The sequence below is a fragment of the Lates calcarifer genome, linkage group LG5 (assembly GCF_001640805.2).
Source record: "Lates calcarifer isolate ASB-BC8 linkage group LG5, TLL_Latcal_v3, whole genome shotgun sequence".
In the NCBI taxonomy this organism is placed as follows: Eukaryota; Metazoa; Chordata; class Actinopteri; family Centropomidae; genus Lates; species Lates calcarifer.
Window position 1 is genome coordinate 24,022,410 of NC_066837.1, and position 18,645 is coordinate 24,041,054.

At 41.3% G+C, this 18,645-nt stretch overlaps 3 protein-coding genes across 3 annotated transcripts; all 3 read right to left on the bottom strand.

Annotated features, from left to right (window-relative positions):
* Positions 1 to 30: 30 nt before the first annotated feature.
* get3 (guided entry of tail-anchored proteins factor 3, ATPase) lies at positions 31 to 5,394 on the bottom strand. The gene is made up of 7 exons (XM_018664808.2): positions 5,222 to 5,394; positions 4,064 to 4,211; positions 3,246 to 3,394; positions 2,963 to 3,113; positions 2,749 to 2,856; positions 1,793 to 1,990; positions 31 to 1,661 (listed from the first exon to the last, which is right to left on the bottom strand). Exons 1-7 carry the CDS (start codon positions 5,362 to 5,364, stop codon positions 1,533 to 1,535), a joined length of 1,026 nt encoding a protein of 341 aa, XP_018520324.1. The 5' UTR covers positions 5,365 to 5,394; the 3' UTR covers positions 31 to 1,532.
* Positions 5,395 to 5,945: 551 nt separating this feature from the next.
* Positions 5,946 to 7,647, bottom strand: LOC108875597 (noggin-2-like). The gene has a single exon (XM_018664611.2). It carries the CDS (start codon positions 7,396 to 7,398, stop codon positions 6,493 to 6,495), a length of 906 nt encoding a protein of 301 aa, XP_018520127.1. The 5' UTR covers positions 7,399 to 7,647; the 3' UTR covers positions 5,946 to 6,492.
* A 403-nt stretch (positions 7,648 to 8,050) lies between these two features.
* On the bottom strand, positions 8,051 to 16,245 carry LOC108875722 (target of Myb protein 1-like). The gene is given in 16 exon segments (XM_018664829.2): positions 8,051 to 8,617; positions 8,705 to 8,744; positions 8,852 to 8,911; positions 9,028 to 9,103; positions 9,614 to 9,680; positions 10,118 to 10,250; positions 10,390 to 10,432; positions 10,553 to 10,686; positions 10,957 to 11,073; positions 11,709 to 11,807; positions 11,809 to 11,859; positions 11,950 to 12,084; positions 12,914 to 13,063; positions 13,372 to 13,450; positions 13,937 to 14,021; positions 16,033 to 16,245. Coding segments are annotated over 16 exon segments (1,488 nt in total). The 5' UTR covers positions 16,106 to 16,245; the 3' UTR covers positions 8,051 to 8,471.
* Between the last annotated feature and the right edge of the window lie 2,400 nt (positions 16,246 to 18,645).

Sequence of the window (18,645 nt, forward strand, 5' to 3'; positions counted from 1 at the left end):
CAGATCAAAAGACCACGAAAGGCTCTCAGCTGAGGCAAGTTTGTTTTAATTAACACTTGCAACATAATTTAAAGAAAATTTATAGAAAACAGCTTCTTATTGACTCAAAAGCATTCAGTAACAGAGAGGAGAAATTAGGCTTTTGCTCGGGGGGAGGAGGGGGGGGGTTGTATTAACCTGTTTTCTACATCTTTCTGTTGGGAAATGTAGGAAAACAAGCATCAGGCGAGCCAATCAGAGTCCAGTCTTCAACGACCAGGGCAAGGATGCTTTACTCACCATTCATTGGTTCAACATTTGATCAAGCAACATTCAAGATTTTTTTTTAATTAACAATGCACTAAATAAGGCTACTAATGTCTTTCAATAGTGTTCCCATATAGTTCTCAGTAAAACAGAATGGACACAAAGTGACTGACAGAGAAGAACATCTGTTGAGGTTTATGAGTACTGTATGGGAACCAGGGTTGGGAGTTCAGCAGTGTCAATAATCAACTCTTTTTGCTTCCAGCCACTCAAACATCAGGAGTCTCAACACAGATTTTGCCTTAAAATCTCAAAACTGGTGGGTTCTCCAACCATATACCACCTAAAGCAACCACAGAGGACTAAAGTACTTAACAGGGGCCATTAAGACTGTCCAGTTCAAGCAATAACAAAACCATATCAAGCTCCCAATTTGACTTGATTCAAAATCTCATTGACATTAGGTAACTGCATTTTTACACTATAATCACACATGGAGCTGTCAGGTCTAAGGATCTGACAAATGGTAAAAGACACGCTTTTGAACACTTGATTTTTCTTATTGCAATAATAACATTGGTCTTGGTCAAGAACAAAAATTACTAAAGACCACAGGCCATGTTCTTTTTAGAAGTGTCTTTTTTTCATTGTCCTGCCGATCACACCCTGAATCTGTAGAAATTTGGATGGAAGTTCCCGATGTGTGAGAGATGAGTTTGTGTGAAATTTTGGTCAAAAGTCAAACTGGAGAACAGACACAGTCACCAACCACACAGAATAAACAAGGCATTAAACATCAACCACCTGAAAGCTGTTTTATCCTGGAATACACAGCACAACCACTGGAAACACTTGTTTTCACAACCGAGGCTGGACACTGTGTAAGATGGAGGAGGAGGAGGGAGACGTTTTTTGTTGAGAAAAAGTTAAATGCTTAAGTAGGAATAGTACAACTGTCACACAGACGATATGAGGACCAGAGAAGGGGAAGGGAGAGTAAGGCAGCACAAACCTGCACTCTCTTATCTCTAACAATATAGCAGAATATGTATGTGTGTGTGTGTTTGTGATTTCATCAGCTCCCCTTCACTGAGGGTGTGTTTTGCCATAGGCGTGCTCCGCTTTGGATGACGGGCTGAGGACTGAGTGGATCATCTTGAGGCTGTTATTGCGGGGTTTGAGGCCGGTTGAGGAGCTCAGAGGAGGTGAGTTCAGACTGTAAATAGAGGTGTGGTCTGTACAGGGAGGGCGGGGGGCAGGTGAGGGAAGTCCTGCAGGGAGGGAGATCACTTGTTTGGGGGTTTGTAGGGTTCCAGAAGTTGCTTAGAGAATGTGTTGACCTTGTCGGCACCTCGAACTTCATGGGGCAGCAGCGGTAACTTGACTATGTGGAAATCTTCATAAAGGTCCTCCATCTGTCGGGGGACGAGGGGCCATGAATGAGGACAGTAACGTGATATTTAACAACAAACATTTTAAATATTAAATATTTTAGTTGCAATAATACAGCTGTATTGTTGCAACCCAAAAACAAACTGACTCGTACCTGGTCTAAATACTTGGACTGAATTTTATGACGGGCTTCACACATTTTACACGGCCTCTCTGCATCGGGGAAAACGAGTTGGTTGACGATGATGTTGTGCGTGTCGATGCGGCACTTGGCCAGCTCCTGGATCAGCCGCTCTGTCTCATACAGAGAGAGGAACTCAGCGATACACACACAGATGAAGGTGGTCTGTTCCTGATGGATGTGAAGAAAGTGGGGAAAGGAGATGGGTTACAACACATACATAGAAAGATCTGTCTTAATTTTCTATGTAAAGTCAAGTTTTCTACCGTTGAATCATGCAGTACAATCGGCGTTTCCATTGCACCATTAGCTCTGAAATAAAAGTGTTCAGTAAGGGTGTAGTCGTTGAAATATGAGAATATTATATAATATACAGAGATCTGATGTTGACACTCCTCTTGTCACTATACTACGTCTCACCCATTGTAGAGAGGCATATAGTGGGAGGGGCTGGGAGGCTGCACCACCACAGCACACATACAGTATGTACATGTGCAGCACAGTCACGCTGTATATATGCACACAGTGTAGGAATTGATGTACAGTTCCAGAGTGATACAGAGTGACATAGTGACATTTTCTCATTGAAGAGAAGGTTTCCATTAGAAGTGGCTATACTTGATCACACAAGGTTAAACTGGTACTGCATAACCAAAATGGATCCTGCTTCATGTTATTGGTTCCTTTTTTTTTGAGGGTGCACGTAAATGATAGTGGGAGCCACTAGCAGAGCTGCACAGCCTTGGCACATAACTACTGCAACACGTCAGTGGACAAGTGTAAGTCTGTCAAGTGTAGTGTGAAAAGCCTATATGTGCACAAGGGAAAAAAACTTCACAACATAAAAGCAGCTGCACAGTAACACTTCCTGAGGAGACAGTAATGTGACTGTGTTATTACCACAAGTTCTGTATATTTGTGTGACTTACAGGGTCTTTGAACTGCTCACTGACTGAGCGGATGACTGGCAGGGTCTCTTCGAGCTTAGAGGCAAGCTGGTCTGCATTCATGTCACCCAGACCAAGCATGTTACACATCTACGAACAATGAAAGAAAAAGAGAGAAGCCATAAAATGCACAGGGTCAAAGCTGCTTTTTCTACTCATTTATCTGCTGCTGTTGGGTCTGCTCATCCCTCCTCACCTGAGAGATGAAAGGGCTGATCTGGTTCTTGATCTGCATGAGGCGGCCCAGTCCACGCTCCACAATGGTAGGGAAGTTAAGCAGCCGCAGTGTGTGGCCAGTGGGGGCAGTATCAAAGACGACCACTGAGAAGTTCATTCCTTTCACTAACCTGAGAGGCAGACAATACAACCAAGTTAGTATAACTCATAACATTTCCTATAATGAAAAGTAAATTCAGTTCTGGATCAGTGCTACTTGTAAGAAAATGTGCATTGGTCTTGTCTTGACCAGGCTGTCTTACCTCATGACCTCTGCGTAGCTCATGGCCTCGTCGATGCCAGGGAAGGCACTCATGGCCTCCTGCATCATCTTCTTACCCATGCTGAGCATGTTGTCCTCTTCAAAGAACTCATCAGGCAGCTCTGCCACACCCAGGCTTGGGTCAATCTCCTGCACTCACACACACACCACAAAAAAGAGGAGGAGAAAAAAAATTTGCACATTACAAATGTTTTAGGGCTTCTGGTGATTCTGTTTGCCACACAATGATGGTTTGTGCTGGTGAGACCCAGATGTGGAACTGACCATCCTCATGACACTGAACAGATCACAATCTCACGCATAAATTTCATTTTCCAAAAACAGCATAAAGAAACCTCTTTGTTCACAGATGTAGCTGTGGCTCTATCCACTTGTCAAACCAAATTTTTGGAGACTTTTGAAATTCTGTGAAAAATGAAATGTGAATGCATTGAGGCATTTGGATCAGCTCTAATAGCTGATCCAAATGCCTCAAAGCTTTGACTGTTGCCATGGTAATCGACATCCAAATCTGTGTCTGTGAATTCTTTGTTTTTGTTTTTGTAAATTATTATTATCATAGATGCATTACCACTAAACAAACACTAAATATTAGTCATTTATCAACATTAATTAGTGTGAATGCTGCAGTATAATTTCCCTCTATGGAACTATTACTTACTGTTGATTTTTAATGAAAGTGATTTATAGCACAAATATCAGTCCTCTACCAGCCCACTTGTTCACACTTTACTCTGTAGCACCTTCCCATGAAAAACAATCTCATTCTCATGGTTTTATTTTTACAAGCTGCCTTACCATTGCAAAGAGGTTATCATATCCCTTGACCTTAGTAGGCACCTTTGAGAACTTCTGGTCAAAGGCATCAGAAATGTTATGGGCAGGATCTGTGGAGATGATGAGGACGCTCTCCCTGACTGCAGCCAGCTGGACAGCCAAGCTACAGCTAAAAAAAAACAAACAAAAAAACAAAAAACAAACAAACAAAACACACACAAGAGACAGATTTGTACAGCAGGCAAACAGGACATTTATTGTAATATTATGTAATGCCTGTTGTAATATGTAATGTTGTCTTTTCTTGGTCCATAACGATGCAGTAAATAAGCTGCAGTAAGCAAGCACAGTGATACATTTCCTGGAGTTAGAGGGCTCCAGTTACATTTAATGAATGCCTCTGTCTGCTTTTATTTCCACTATGACGCTTAGACCTTAATTCGTGAGAATTTGTCGGGAAACATTTGTTGTCATACGAAAGGTAAACTGACATTACGAACCACGTAAAAAATGATTTTTGATAATGTGGGCAATACCTAGCACTAGCCCCTTCGATGTTGCTGAATAAACATATTTCTGCATTACACACTGTATACTCGTAATTATAACATAACTATCACTCAGTGACTTCGACCACGTGATGTAATTGTCTTTCATGCAGTCTTGACAGCTCGCTAGATATTGTGTTCTTTACCCTAGGGCATATGTCCATTAGCTTAGCTTAGCTTAGCTTAGATACAAGTTAACGCTAAGTTACCCAACACAAGGCAGAAGGTTCTCCCGTTAAGTGTGGAAGAAATGTTGGAATAAGCAGGCTGCCAAAGTCAACGTGCACCATGATTATTATACCGCCTGAGAGAGTCGTGAATCCATGTGTCAGCTGGCTAACGTTAGCTAGTGACAGTGCTAGACAGCAGTCAACAAGCCGGCAAACTGACGACTAGCTCAACCATACTAATTTAAAATGTAGTGGTAACGTCCGTTATATATTAACGCTGGCGCGTCTTAAGATAATAAGCTAACGCTCGTTAGATTCTTGTTATGGAAAAACAACATATCTTGTTCGTTTACTGACAACGATCCACGTCAACTTATAGTGACGGCTAGTCTATGCTAGCTGTCTTAGCTAGCGACGTGATTCAATGCCAACAGGCAAACGATCGTTTCCCTTCAACTTACCTACATGTGGTTTTACCAACACCACCCTTCCCACCTACAAATATCCATTTCAAAGATTTCTGCTCGATAATATTCTTCAGGGTTGGCTCTAACGGCTCCACATCAGGCGCATCTTCAAATTCGTCTTCCAATGGAGCTGCCATCTTGTCTGTGTACACTGAAACGTACAGCTCAGGTGGGATGTACTGACACAGATGCCTTAACGGATACTCGGAGTTTTGGCCTCCAGTCTGTACTTGACTGTGCCAAATTGAAATATGACAAAAAGGGGAGTTGTGACAAAAATATTTTTCTGGCCGGTGTGAGTTGTATTCTTATGATGCTTGGGTGTTAGTATTTGTGACAATCCTATCTCTAAACGGGTAATTTTTTTAAAATCACCATTAGGGGTGGGGCCAGAATGGGTTGCACCTCGAAACTTTCAAAACCAGATGGCAGTAATGGGTCAGGTTTTCCCCTCATGGTAAGGTTTTAGAAATGTTAACAGCTATAACAAATATGACCTGGAGTTACAGCACCCTTTTAGTGTTTTAGTGATTTATTTCAAACAAAACCAACACCGGAAATTTAACAAGTGTGCAATAATTATATGATTATTGTTATATTTTATTCTGTAAAATACTAACCAGTCATGTGGAGCAATGAAAATTAAGTACACTCCCACAAAACACATACACTAATACACCAATTTCGCACATAACATGAATGTAGCACAACCCACAGGAAGATGATAGATACTTTATTAATCCACAAGGGAAATTCACAATATAAGGCTACAGGTTTGTTGATAGTAGATACTTCATAGTTTTGCATTATTAATATCAGACATCTACTTGACTTTTAGTGAGGCAGACTTGTGACAGAAAGGTTGAAATATTTGAAAGTAGAGATACAGAGTAAAGGAATAGCCTATGTAGTAGATCATCATGGGCACTTCATTTCACAGCTGCTTCCATAAAACAATAATAGAGGACTGTGGTTAGACTGTCAACTCCCTTGTCGTCAAAAAGAGTGCCTGGAGAGAGTGATGTTGCTGAAAAATCTTTCCCAGATAAGAGAAAAAACAACATGTTTCTGCTGCTGAAATTCTGCTGAAAACCAGAAACATTAAGTACATGCAATGTCTCATTGGGTAATTAAAAGTAGCAAATGTTTAGATTTGGAAAATGAGTCAATATAAATTAGTCAATGATAGTAAAATACACATTATGCATATAGAAACTAAGCTTCTGATGAGGGCTGAAACTCTGAGGTTTTGGTGAGAAAAGCATTCATTTACATGAACAGGTACATGCTGTGACCACAGGATAAGGCACTTGCCTCCATAAACACCTTTTCATTGCTTCACTTGTCCCCACCTCAACGCTGTCATTATGCCTTTCACCTTTAATCTCTCTGGATCCATCAGCTCCATCTCTGATTTCCAGGCAGTGCCAAGCCAGAATCTTTATGTTTGTTGTCTGAGCTCTCACACACTCCATCCCACTGGGAAAGGAGCAACTTCGCCCTCCGTTTGATCTTTGGCAATCAGTCTGCCGCAACCAGCGAGGCCAGAAAGCTGGGCCCAGATCTGTCCACTTGAAGTGTAATTCGCACATGGCAGAGCGCACCAGCCAGAATTGAAGTGAACTGGCAACATCTAAGGGCAGAGAACTGAAGTCCAGACCTGCAGCCTCCCTCTCCAGTCTCTGCCAATGGTTTGCTGCAGCCTCTCTCAGCTCTGGAATAGAACTCAGGTTCAACTTCTTTCTGATGGTGGGGTAGTTGGGTAATTTGACAGGAAGCGTGTCCCCATGCAGGAAAGGTCGTCCATCGCCGTCACTACCGGAAGCCTCAGATGGCTGCTCTATGGACATCCAGAATGGGTCAAAAGAGGATCCCAGAAGACGCAGAAGGCGAGAAGGCCGGCGATGTCTGGGTTTGGGCATGTAGTGATAATCTTCAGTGTTTGTCAGCAGAGTGTACGGACGGATTGGCTGCGAGAAGGATGGTAGACTGGCTCTCAGCTGAAGAAATGGTGAATCCCAGCCTGTATCCTCCTGGTCCTGAACAACAGTTACATTTGGAAGCTGATTCTGGGTTGAAATGTTAGAAGTGCAGGGTACAAATCCATAAAGGAGGATCAACACAGAAATCCAGCAGAGACAGATGCAGTGGAATGATCTAAACATGGTCATAGGGTCTGGATGGTGAAATAGAGGAATGAGAAAACTGTTCCCCTAGTTTTCTTTTTCACCCATTCAGTTATAGGTTCACCTCTTGCTTCATCTGGGACTCCGTGTTCCCAACACCAGACATCCTTGAGCTCTTCAACAATAACATACTGAAATTAGTGCCTTATCACACAAACAGCAGAAATGTTATGGAGCATGTCCAGAATTCACCTGAGCTCCCACTTCTCATTCAAGGCTCTGATGTTTCAGCTAAGTCATCCACAAACAAATTACAGGACAAATCTGCTTTGGTTTGGTTTAATGTAATGTGTGATTACAGTCATTTTAACTGATTCATATGTGTGCTGACGCCAAGTAAAATCAGTAACTGAGCTATCATCAACAACTGAATCAGTTTCATAATCACTTCTATGAGATGACAAAGTAGTTCTACATATTTCACTGGAAGTAGCATGAACAAGAAAAAAAGTATCATTTGACCTCAATTTGGCAGAGAGCTGTGTCAAAGGCCTCAGACACAAGATCTTGAAAAATAACAGCTCTCTCACACAAAGACTGCGCTTAGATCAGTTGGAAAACAAGCTTCAGGGTAAATTCACTTCATGGCAGCTTAGAAAATGACATAGCTGAAAAAATGTACAAAGGATAGACAAGACATGTTTGCAGGACAATGCCCCATTTATTGTCATCTACACAAAATCAGCTGTCTCAGTCAAAGGCACACAATGGTGTAATATCAAATATATTTTCAACATTATATTTAACTGCAAACACTTCTTGTTTTGTTTACATCAACATTTTAATAATACATTTCATAAATACATCCACATAAAGTTGCTCATACTTACATAAACAGCAGAATTAACTAAGAACTGCATTTATGCAATGAGTTGACTGGGAAACTGTTCTGTAGTGTCAGGTTTTATTGTGTGTGTGTGTGTGTGTGTGTGTACTCTCAGAGAAAACCTGACTTGGCACAGCATGTCTCTGATTGTAGCTACTGTGCATTTCAAAGTGATGTGGTATGTATATGTCGACCTTTACATCCACCCAATTCCACTTCTATATCTCCAGCCTCAGAGTGAGAACAGCTGATCATGGGAACTGTCCTGTTGCCGGGTAGACTGCGGCGGCGGTCTGGATGTGGAGGGCGGCATGCTGCAAGTCCCCTGGCTGCTGTGGTCAGCCGCCTTTGCCCGATCCTCCAGAAACTTATCAAAATCTGAAAGAGACAGTTAAAGTTAGAAGTGCGTGTATGTGTGAACACAACCTGCATAAAAGCGGAAGAATTGCAAAAAAAACTGCATACCGTCACTGGACACTCCCTCAGAAACTGAAGACTGCTCTTCCTGCATTTTCAAACACAAGAAAACACAAAGGTCATATCATACTTTTATCACACAATCTTCCTCCCAACACAAAGTTCTTATGTCAAAGAGAACTATTACAGTCTTACCATATCACAGGATAACCATTTGTCAATGTCGTTCTGCAAAGAGTTTTTCGTTGGTGGCATCTAAGAAGGATAAGATGAGACACTGTGTTGTAGTTAATTATACAAAAAGAACTACACTTTGTACTTTCACAGGAAATATGTTGAAATCCATTAGTGTGTTATTGTGGTATACTCACTCCTCCTGTGACCTGCAATCTTGTGTCTAGAGCTCCGGCGAGGCCCTCCACAGCTCCTGGGTCCTCATATCTGACACTGGACACACACATGGAGAATGTATTGTAACAATGTTATGCAATCTAGGCTAAATAAAAGTGTATAGGATCTCATCACTATAGAACTAATCGTTTGTCCTTTAGCCACAGTATACAGAAACACAGGAAATGTGGGGACAGAGGGGTGTGACATACAACACAGGTGTGGATCAAACCATGGGGGCTGGAATTACGTGGCATGTGCAGGAACCATAAGGTTTTACTAGTTATGGGGGAAGGACCTCTTTGTTTGTGATGCAGTTAAAAAAAGAAAAAAGAGAGAAATAAAATTGTCTTATGTGTACTGTAGATTGTACTACAAATAGCTATAATCAAAAATTACAAATATATCGTACATTAATATTTAGATTTAGTTAAAGATATCTGTTATGTAAATCGGTTACAACTTGACTTGCTTCAGTAAGGCTTCACTTATACTGTATGCAGCACATAAACAGAGACAATACGTGATATGATTTGTGTCTTTCAGTAACCAGTTCGCACCACTCACCTTTTCCTCTGTTCAGCCAGGGAGCTGCCTCTGGTCTGGGCAAACATGTCAAACTCCTCCTCCTCCTCTGCAGGGCAGAGAGTTAACTCATTAAGAACTGAATGAAAACAACTAGCTTTAATTTACATAAAACAGTATTTTTACTAGTAATGTAATTTATAAGCAGTGATTAAGCCCCTTACTCCTCTGTCCCTTTCTCCTCATATAACCTTCACCTTCCAAACAGATCACATGGTACAACAGTGCATTCTTAGCATTTCCTCCCTTAAACCACCATTGCTTTTCCTGACATGTGATTCTAGCCATGGTGATGTTTGTTTTGATGTAGCACGTGGATTTTCAAACAATCCCTGCCCATGTGATGCCAAGCCACAACATCCTGTTTTCTACCAGAAATGCAACAAATGATTAAAGCCAGACTTTAGTTATAAGAAGTCATACATATAGATTTGGTGTTGTGAAAGAGTGCACATATAAAGCAGAAGTTATAGAGAGTTTACTTACTGTGATTGGCCGATTGCCTTTGATTGGCCCAGGTGCTGACTGTTGGCTGGCTGGTTGTTGTGATGACAGCAGGTTGACCAAGAGTGGAGGGCCCTGGGCTGAGGTCGATGAAGTTCGGACTGTTGGTAGAGCTCTGCTGAAGAGGAGGACACAACACACTGGGTGTCACATTTAACTACTGTGTTAATATAGTCTTACAGCTTAAACAACAAATAAAACGTACACCTCACAGCTTTTTGAGAAACAAAACAGAAAGACCAGGTTTTTCTTACCTGCTGAGTATTTGTAATTTGTGCCTTGTTAAGTCTGTCAAACCTAAAAAACAAACCCAATACAATAAACATGAAATTTAGAAAAACTACACACTGCACTCTTGAAACAAATACTTTTGTTCAAACAAAATTAAAACCAGCAAAGTTAGACTCCAGCCCACACCTCTCATAGCGAATGAAGGCGTTGTTGAGGTCATCGTTGACCACGAGCAGCTCTTCAATAAATCCTTCATCCAGCAGCTGGGGGATGAGCTCCACCACTCGAGTCTGCATGTTCTTGCACACTGAGTAGAGCTGCTGCTTGGGCAGAGGACACAGAGCGAAAAAGGAAAATCATCTATTGATCTTTGAAGTTAAATCCAGATCAGAAAGGTAATCATTGGTTCCCTGCATTTCCCAGCATTCACAACAACATAAGACCAGAAATATAAGGTAGGCTACATCTTCTAACCAATCACTGTTTTTAACAGTGTTGAAATGATAGAGCTTTTTTTTTTACTTCAACACTATAATTTGTGAAACCAGCTATTATAGCAGCTGCTATAGGCAATTCTGACTCATACACACCTGTAGCAGCTCTGTATCATCCGGCTGGCTCTGTCCAGGTACAAGCTCATTCAGCATTTCAGACATCACTGTGAGATTTCCCTTCACCAGCGCCAGCTCACTCCGCAGCTTCTGTTCCTGCATTAAAAAGAAAAAGCTCAAAAGCTGCTACACAATGAGGTCCATTTTATGGTAACTTTGTTGTTAACTACTAAGGTTACACTGTTACATTGCTCTTACATGAATGTAACTTTGGCCAATATCTGACAGCAGCCACGGCTACACAGACACAGTCTGTAACTCCTGAAATATAGTTACACTTATGTATATCCAAGTGTGATTGACTGTGTATTGATTGCGATGCAATGTAGTGTTATTAGTTACACTTGTACTTTGCAGGACAAAACGTCAGCTCTGACAAGGGTCTATTCAGCTCAAGTGTCACTCAACACATTAGAGCTGCACAAATTAACTGTATAAAATTCTCTGGTTTCAGCTTCTCAGATGTGCATATTTACTGGTTTCATAGTTCTCTGTAATTGTGAAAAGAATTGTTTTGAGTTATGTTAGTGTTTTGCAACACTTGATCACAATGAGGGTGATAAGGATTTCTGACACTGAAAATAAAAAGGTTCTTTAATGTCAATGTGAAAATAAACTGATCTTGAGTATAGATATATGACTAAAAAATATCTTATATTTATCAGTTTTCTCCACCAGTCCTATCAGTCCTATGTAGTCATTGGCTGACAGGTGTTACTAGCCAGTAATACCAGTTCTGCAGTGAGTGTCACTGGTCCCTCAGTGGGCTGGACTGGAGGTGAAGTATTCTGAGGAGAGGCCCCTGGAGGAGCTTGTGGTTGTGACTGATGTAGTGGGAGCAGCGACAGCGGTCGTCTCAGGAGTCCCATTTTCTGGGATACTCTGCAAGATGAAGGCAGAGAGGCACAGTACAAACAGATATCTATACATCCATTTACTTTGGTGCAATACTTTTTTTTTTTTTAGTCTCACCCTGTTTGGAGTGTGGATCGGGGACAGAGCGTCCAGGTCTGTCATGGGGAACTCCAGGCCTCGCCTCCTCAGGTCATCGTATACGTACACCACCCCTGCCAAGGAGGGAGAGCTACGAAATGCATCAGCCCAGGACTGGAGATGGGAGGGAGAACAAATGATGAAAGATTATGAGAATGGCTGACTCTTCTATTGCTGCTTGATAACTTAGTAAACAGTCTAAAACAAAGGTTACATGTGAGAAGAACAAGAGGAACAACAAGACAAGAAAAGCAACATGGAGAAAACAGACAGAAATGATCCTACAGTGCTGATAAGCCTGACTCTATCTAATGTTATCATTCCTGCCAGTCTGTACACACAACTGGCTTTGACCATGTAGCATAGGAATGCATGAGGCTATTTAAATAACACAGAATACTAAAGATAACACTGTTGTACACGTCTGTAGACATAATAGGGTTGAACTTTGGTAAAAGCTGTGGGATGTCAACACACTACTGAATTCTCTCATGATACAGGGGAGGACATTATCGAAGCATATAGAGAAAACAAAATATGACTTCCAGAAAGGCTAGTGCTGAAACAATAGGCAGAACAGTGATCTGCAACAATTTTAATGACCAATAATTGTTTTAATAATTTTTTCTGTTGTTTTTTATTAATTCATTTAAAATTTCATAGATTCGTCTCACAGATGTGAATATTTCCTGGTTTTCTTAGTCTTCTGTGACAGTAAATTGAATATCTTTGAGTTGAACAAAACAAGCAATTTAATGACATGACCTTGTGGTCTGGAAAAATGTGATGTTGTACTATTGTTGCACTATTGCTGTACTTTTCCATAACTGACTGATTATTTAAGATTATAACCAGCAGATTTTATTAACAGAAATAAAGATTGGTTGCAGTTCCAGAGCAGACAGTTTCTATCATACTGTCCTCTGTGGAAGCATTCACATACCTGTATGAGGCTCAGTACCCTGTCATGAAGGGCAGTGGGTGGGTTATATTTGGGCAGAATGGAACGAACCAAAACCCCTTCAACAAATTCCTGTGATGCCACCAAAACGTGGAAGCGATGGCCACAGTTCTTCACGCAAGCCTCAAGAACCTGTGATCCAGTCCAAAATATAAAAAGAAACACACACACACACACACACACACACACACACACACACACACACAAACACAAACATAATTCAAAGCTGCTCCAACATGAAGCCTTTCCTTGCATGATCTCAATGCAAACATGATTTAGCCACTTGCATGATCATATGCACTCAAGTCATCTCCTGTAGGCCACCAGCCAATCAGGACAAGGGTCATTCTGACCTTCAAATTATACTCTCACACCCAGCAGTCCTCACCTCATTAAATGGTGCATAAAACTTTTACAGTGACATACAGATGATAACTCACAGTAAGGGCCAACATTATCTCTCTGAAGTTCTTGTTTCCTACGATCCTCTTCTTAATTGCTTTGACTGCATCTCTGGGACTGACGGAGAGACAAACAAATTTGCATCAGATGATCAGTTAACCTGTTTGTCCATCCTAATATTTTAAAATAAAAATAAGCAATAATCATTCACAAAAAAGAAGGAAAATAGGCCTTCTGCTACAGAGGCAATGAAGAAAGTAGTTTTGTTTGCTTTCTAATTTATACTACTACAACATATCAGGCTTACAGTGACATTCCTCATTGTATTACAGCAAAACAACTACAAAACTGGCTTTAAACATAAGTGGGTCATTCAGTCAAAACCAGTTAAGTGGCAATAAATAAATAAAACAACTTAACCATGAAGGACATGACAATAAAAAGTCAAACAAAAAATAAAACATAGAGACCCACATACAATACAGCGCAGTCAGAAAGGTTCGTCAGTATGCACCAGACAGGACAATCTCAGTATCTGCTGGCCAGCCCGCCTCACTGGAGAGACCAAACATAACTGAGCAGAACAAAAGACATCATCCCTACCCCTCATCCGTCTCATTGATGATGTCACATATCTCCATGTTGAGCCCCCAGTCCTCTGACTGCAGAGAGCCACTGGTTGCTTGCTCTGTCAACAGAGAGAGAATCAAGTGAAGTTACAGTAAAGTAGTGAGTAGTTAGTAGTGAGTTACAGATATGAGAACAGAGATATCACAATAACCAGAAGATACAGTATCTGCATGATAACAGGAAGTTAAGTTGATCTTTTGAGGTCTGTTTCAGAAATCATCAATTCAGACAGAAATATGTGCCTTTCAAACAGATAAGTCAAACTTGTTAGCAAACAGTGGCTTATATATCTGATATACACAGTGCAACATTAACATTTGTTTGGAGTTGTGTTTCTGGCCACACTATGAATGGAAGTCTGATAATCACCCTCCTTTTAGCTCAGTTTTTGGTCTCCAAGTCCTGATGGAAATATCTGGCTCTGTAGCTGCTAAACACTCCACTATGCTCATCAAGGAGTCACTGAGTTAGACTGTCAGTCGTGTGCAGGTAGCATACAATCAGTTTTTTTAATAGTGTGATGTTAAACTGAGAAATGATCGTTGTGGGCCAGAAAACCAAACAATTCAACAAAGATACTAAAACACTGCGCACAGCTGTCTCTATCAGTTCAGGTAGGTCTTATCTCACTGATTTATGTTCAAGTGTTCATTTTTATTTCTGATAAGTTTGGCTTTAATCAGTCATATGATGCTATGTGATGAGGCCATCATGATCCGCAGCTGGGTCAGGCAGGTGTACAGGTGAGACCTCGATATCACAGCTCCACCACCCACTAGGCATACTCTGGCTCCAAATGACATCACACGCACAAGATGGCAGCACCCATTTCTGGAATATTTGGGCTTTAGTAGAGTGGGAGGAAGCAGAGGGACATTGTCCATCTTCAAATACAGTAATCTGCTCCGAGCTCAAGCCAAGATAACCCTGATGACATCATCAGGGCCATTTTCTCCCAAACTGAAAAAGCTCCCTTTAGAGCCACAGAAAATATTCTAAATCTGTTTCAACAGGATGCTCAACATACTTTACACCAGCGGGAAAAGCAGAGACAAAAATCAAATACTGTGATCTCTCATGTGAAGTCAGATCTTAGTGTTTTTATACGAGCTCACTGCTGATTAAGAAAAGAGGTTTTCACTTGTAACATATGTTTCCTTCTACACTATTTAGCAATCAGAGCCAGCTTTCTTTGCACTCCACCCCTCAAGGGCTCCTCATAAGTCTCTAAATCTCTTTCATTCCTTCCCACCAACACTCACCACACTTCTAACCACCCTCACCCCTGCCTTTCTCAATCCCATCCACTCCCCCCTCCCTCTCTCCTTCATCAGCTCCCTCCACTTCATGTGACTGTCAGCTGCTTCTGTGCTCTTTGCCTCAGAAGTAGCTTAGCTGCTGTAGCCTCTCTGACATTTATGTGTGAGAAAGTGAGTGGTTGAGATAAGAGGAAGGAAGGTTTGACATGGGTGTGTAACATTTTCTCACTACTCATGACTGTCGTGATTACACATCTCTCCCGGTGTCAGTAGCAGGCTGTAAGCCTTTTGTGGGTGTGTGGGATTTACAGTTTTTCAGTGGTCTAACAAAAACAAGCACCCTGCTGCCCTTATGAGGAAACTCTTCTGCTTAAACACTTGAACGGCTTGACATGGGTCTGCTGAGGAGGCCCGGCGACAGTTACTCATAAGGTGTGAAGTTGTTCGTTCTGCACAACATATCAGCGATTGAGGAAGTGAGAGGAAACACTTTGTGGCTCCCTAACTCGCCAAATGACTTGTCACTTTACTCAGAACGACCAATCACATGACAGACTGTGAGATGCGGGTCCCGCCTCTGTCGCGTCATTGGCTCTGCATACTCCCTTCTATGTTTCTGTCAAATTTGTAACTAATTATCAAATGTTTTCGAGTATGAGAGCCAAAATTAAATGCATAGTGAGGTTGCTTTACACCCCTGGTAGGATGGTTATAATAAAACGAAACGTGTTATTGATAATGTAAGTTAAACTAATGATGTCAAATTGAACCAACGGAACACAACTCAGTTTCAAAAGCAAAGCGACTTACCGATTCTTTGGCCGACGGGGGTTGAAAAGGGGTTTCCTATGAGAAACTCCAAACTCTCCCCGAGTGAAAACATTCTCAAAAACTGCAGGCGTCCACTTTATCTGAAAGAAACCTAGCAAATACTGAGCTACAAACTGTGGTGTTTCCTTTTGGTTTCAGTGTCTACCGCTGCTTCAGAGGCGCACTGGCTCTGTGAGCGGTCACGTGAAACACACACACACAGAGCCAGGAAACAGCAGACATCAACACACAGACAACCGCAACAATCACATCTTTAAAACCTTTAGAAAACTTGATGATACCCTGATAAAGACCATTTATTTTTGATCGCTGGCCCCCAGTCCATTAAACATCAAGCCCTCAACAGTCCTCATGAATAAAATAAAAATAATAATAATAGAAATAATAATAATAATATAGTTTAAGTAGTTTAAGTCTATAAAGTTAGCAAACAAAATCGCAACAGTGTGCTGTTTTATTTCTGTTACAAATAAAATCCTGCATTCAAAACCCTAGCTTAAAAAATATTATTAGCAAAATGTACATAACGTATAATAAGTAACTATTCATTACATAGAACTGGAATTTTATATTATTATTTATAATATTTATAATATTCAGTGGTGGAGGAAGTATTAAGATCTCATTCTTAAATAAAAGATGCAATACCACAATGGGAAAAAAATCATTAAAAGATCTTTAAGGTAAGAGCTATAAGCTAAAAGGTCCAGTTATATATTTACATATATCACTATAAGCAGGATATTAATGTTGTCAAGGTAGATCATACAAATGTATTGGATAACTTATCCAGAATCAGACTCAGAATCAGACTTTATTGCCAAAGTAAGTTTGCACATACAAGGAATTTGTCTTGGTATATCGGTGCTAAAGAACAGTGATAGTAAACAAAGACAGATATAGAGAAGTAGAAGTAAGGCTAAGGAGCAGAGAGAGCAAAAAGCAAAAACTATATTTACAAGGAACATAAATAGACACAATTAAAATGTAAAGTGTAGAGTGCAAATGTTTGAAGGTGGCAGTGATTGTCCAGAGAGATGTGCGTTAATGTAACGCACAGTGTGTGTATAACGTTAATATAAGGTGTAGTGGGGGGTGGGGGGAATTATAGTCTGTGACAGTCTGTGTGTGTGTGTTGGTGGGGAGCTAGATCTTGTTGAGGAGCCCAGTTGCAGACGGGAGGAAACTGTTCTTGTGGTGTGAGGTCTTGGTTTTGATGGACCGCAACCTCCTGCCAGAAAGTAGTGTCTTGAAAAGACTGTGACCAGGGTCGGAGGGTTCAGTCATGATCTTTCCTGCCCGCCTTAGGGTCCTGGAGATGTACAGGTCCTGGAGAGAAGGCAGGTTACAGCCAATCACCTTCTCAGCAGACCTGGATGACATGCTGCAGTCTGCCTCTGTCCTTGGCAGTGGCAGCAGTGTACCAAATGGTGATGGAGGAGGTGAGGATGGACTCAATGATGGAGGTGTAGAAGTGCACCATCACTGTCTTTGGCAGGTTGAACTTCTTCAACTGCTGCAGGAAGTACATCCTCTGCTGGGCCTTCTTGATCAGGGAGCTGATGTTTAACTTCCATTTGAAGTCCTGGGTGACTTCAGGTGTTTGACAGACTGGTGACTGGAGGTGCAGCTGTTGGTGTACAGGGAGAAGAGTAGAGAGGAGAGAACACAGCCTTGAGGGGAACTGGCACTGATAGCTGAAAGTCAGAGATGTGTTTTCCCAGCCTCACATGGACCATCTGCAGATGGAGTCAGGCACGCTCAGCTGGGAGAGCTTGTACTGTAGCAGAGTTGGAATGATGGTGTTAAAGGTGGAGCTGAAGTCCACGAACAGGATCCTGGCATAGGTTCCTGGGGAGTCCAGGTGCTGCAGGATGAAGTGGAGAGCCATGTTGACTGCATCGTCTACAGACCTGTTGGCTCTGTAGGCAAACTGCAGGGGGTCCAGGAGTGGGTGGTGGATTTAAGGTGGGACAGCAAAAGGCGCTCAAATGACTTCATTACCACAGAGGTCAGGGCGACAGGTCTGTAGTCATTAAGTCCTGTGATCCTTGGTTTTTTGGGAACAGGGATGATGGTGGAGGCCTTGAAGCAGGCTGGCACATGGCATGTCTCCAGTGAGGTGTTAAAGGAGTCCATGAAAACTGGAGACAGCTGACCAACTCACCAACACACCGAGGCAGCCATCTGCAGCTTCATCTTAGAGGAAACAAACAAACCATACTTTATGAAGTTTTACAAATAAAAACTTAATCTGAAAGGTAGTAAATATAACAATGTAGTGGAGAAGTGTAAAGTATCATTAAATTGAAATACCTTAGTAAAGTAGACCTATTTCAAAACAGTACTTAAGTACAGTACTTGAGTGAATGTACTTGGTTACAGACTGTTATACTGACATTAATATGTAGGCAGCATTTTAATGTTACAGGTGATGTTTGAGGTGGAGTCTATTGTAACTACATGTTTTTTGGTAGTTTAACCTGTAGCACTGCATTTAAATTCATCTGCTGATTATTTGTTTATCATAAATCTGCAAATAGTTGTCAAATGAATTTAGCAGAGTATAGAGTCTTCTTTTTCCTTTGAAAT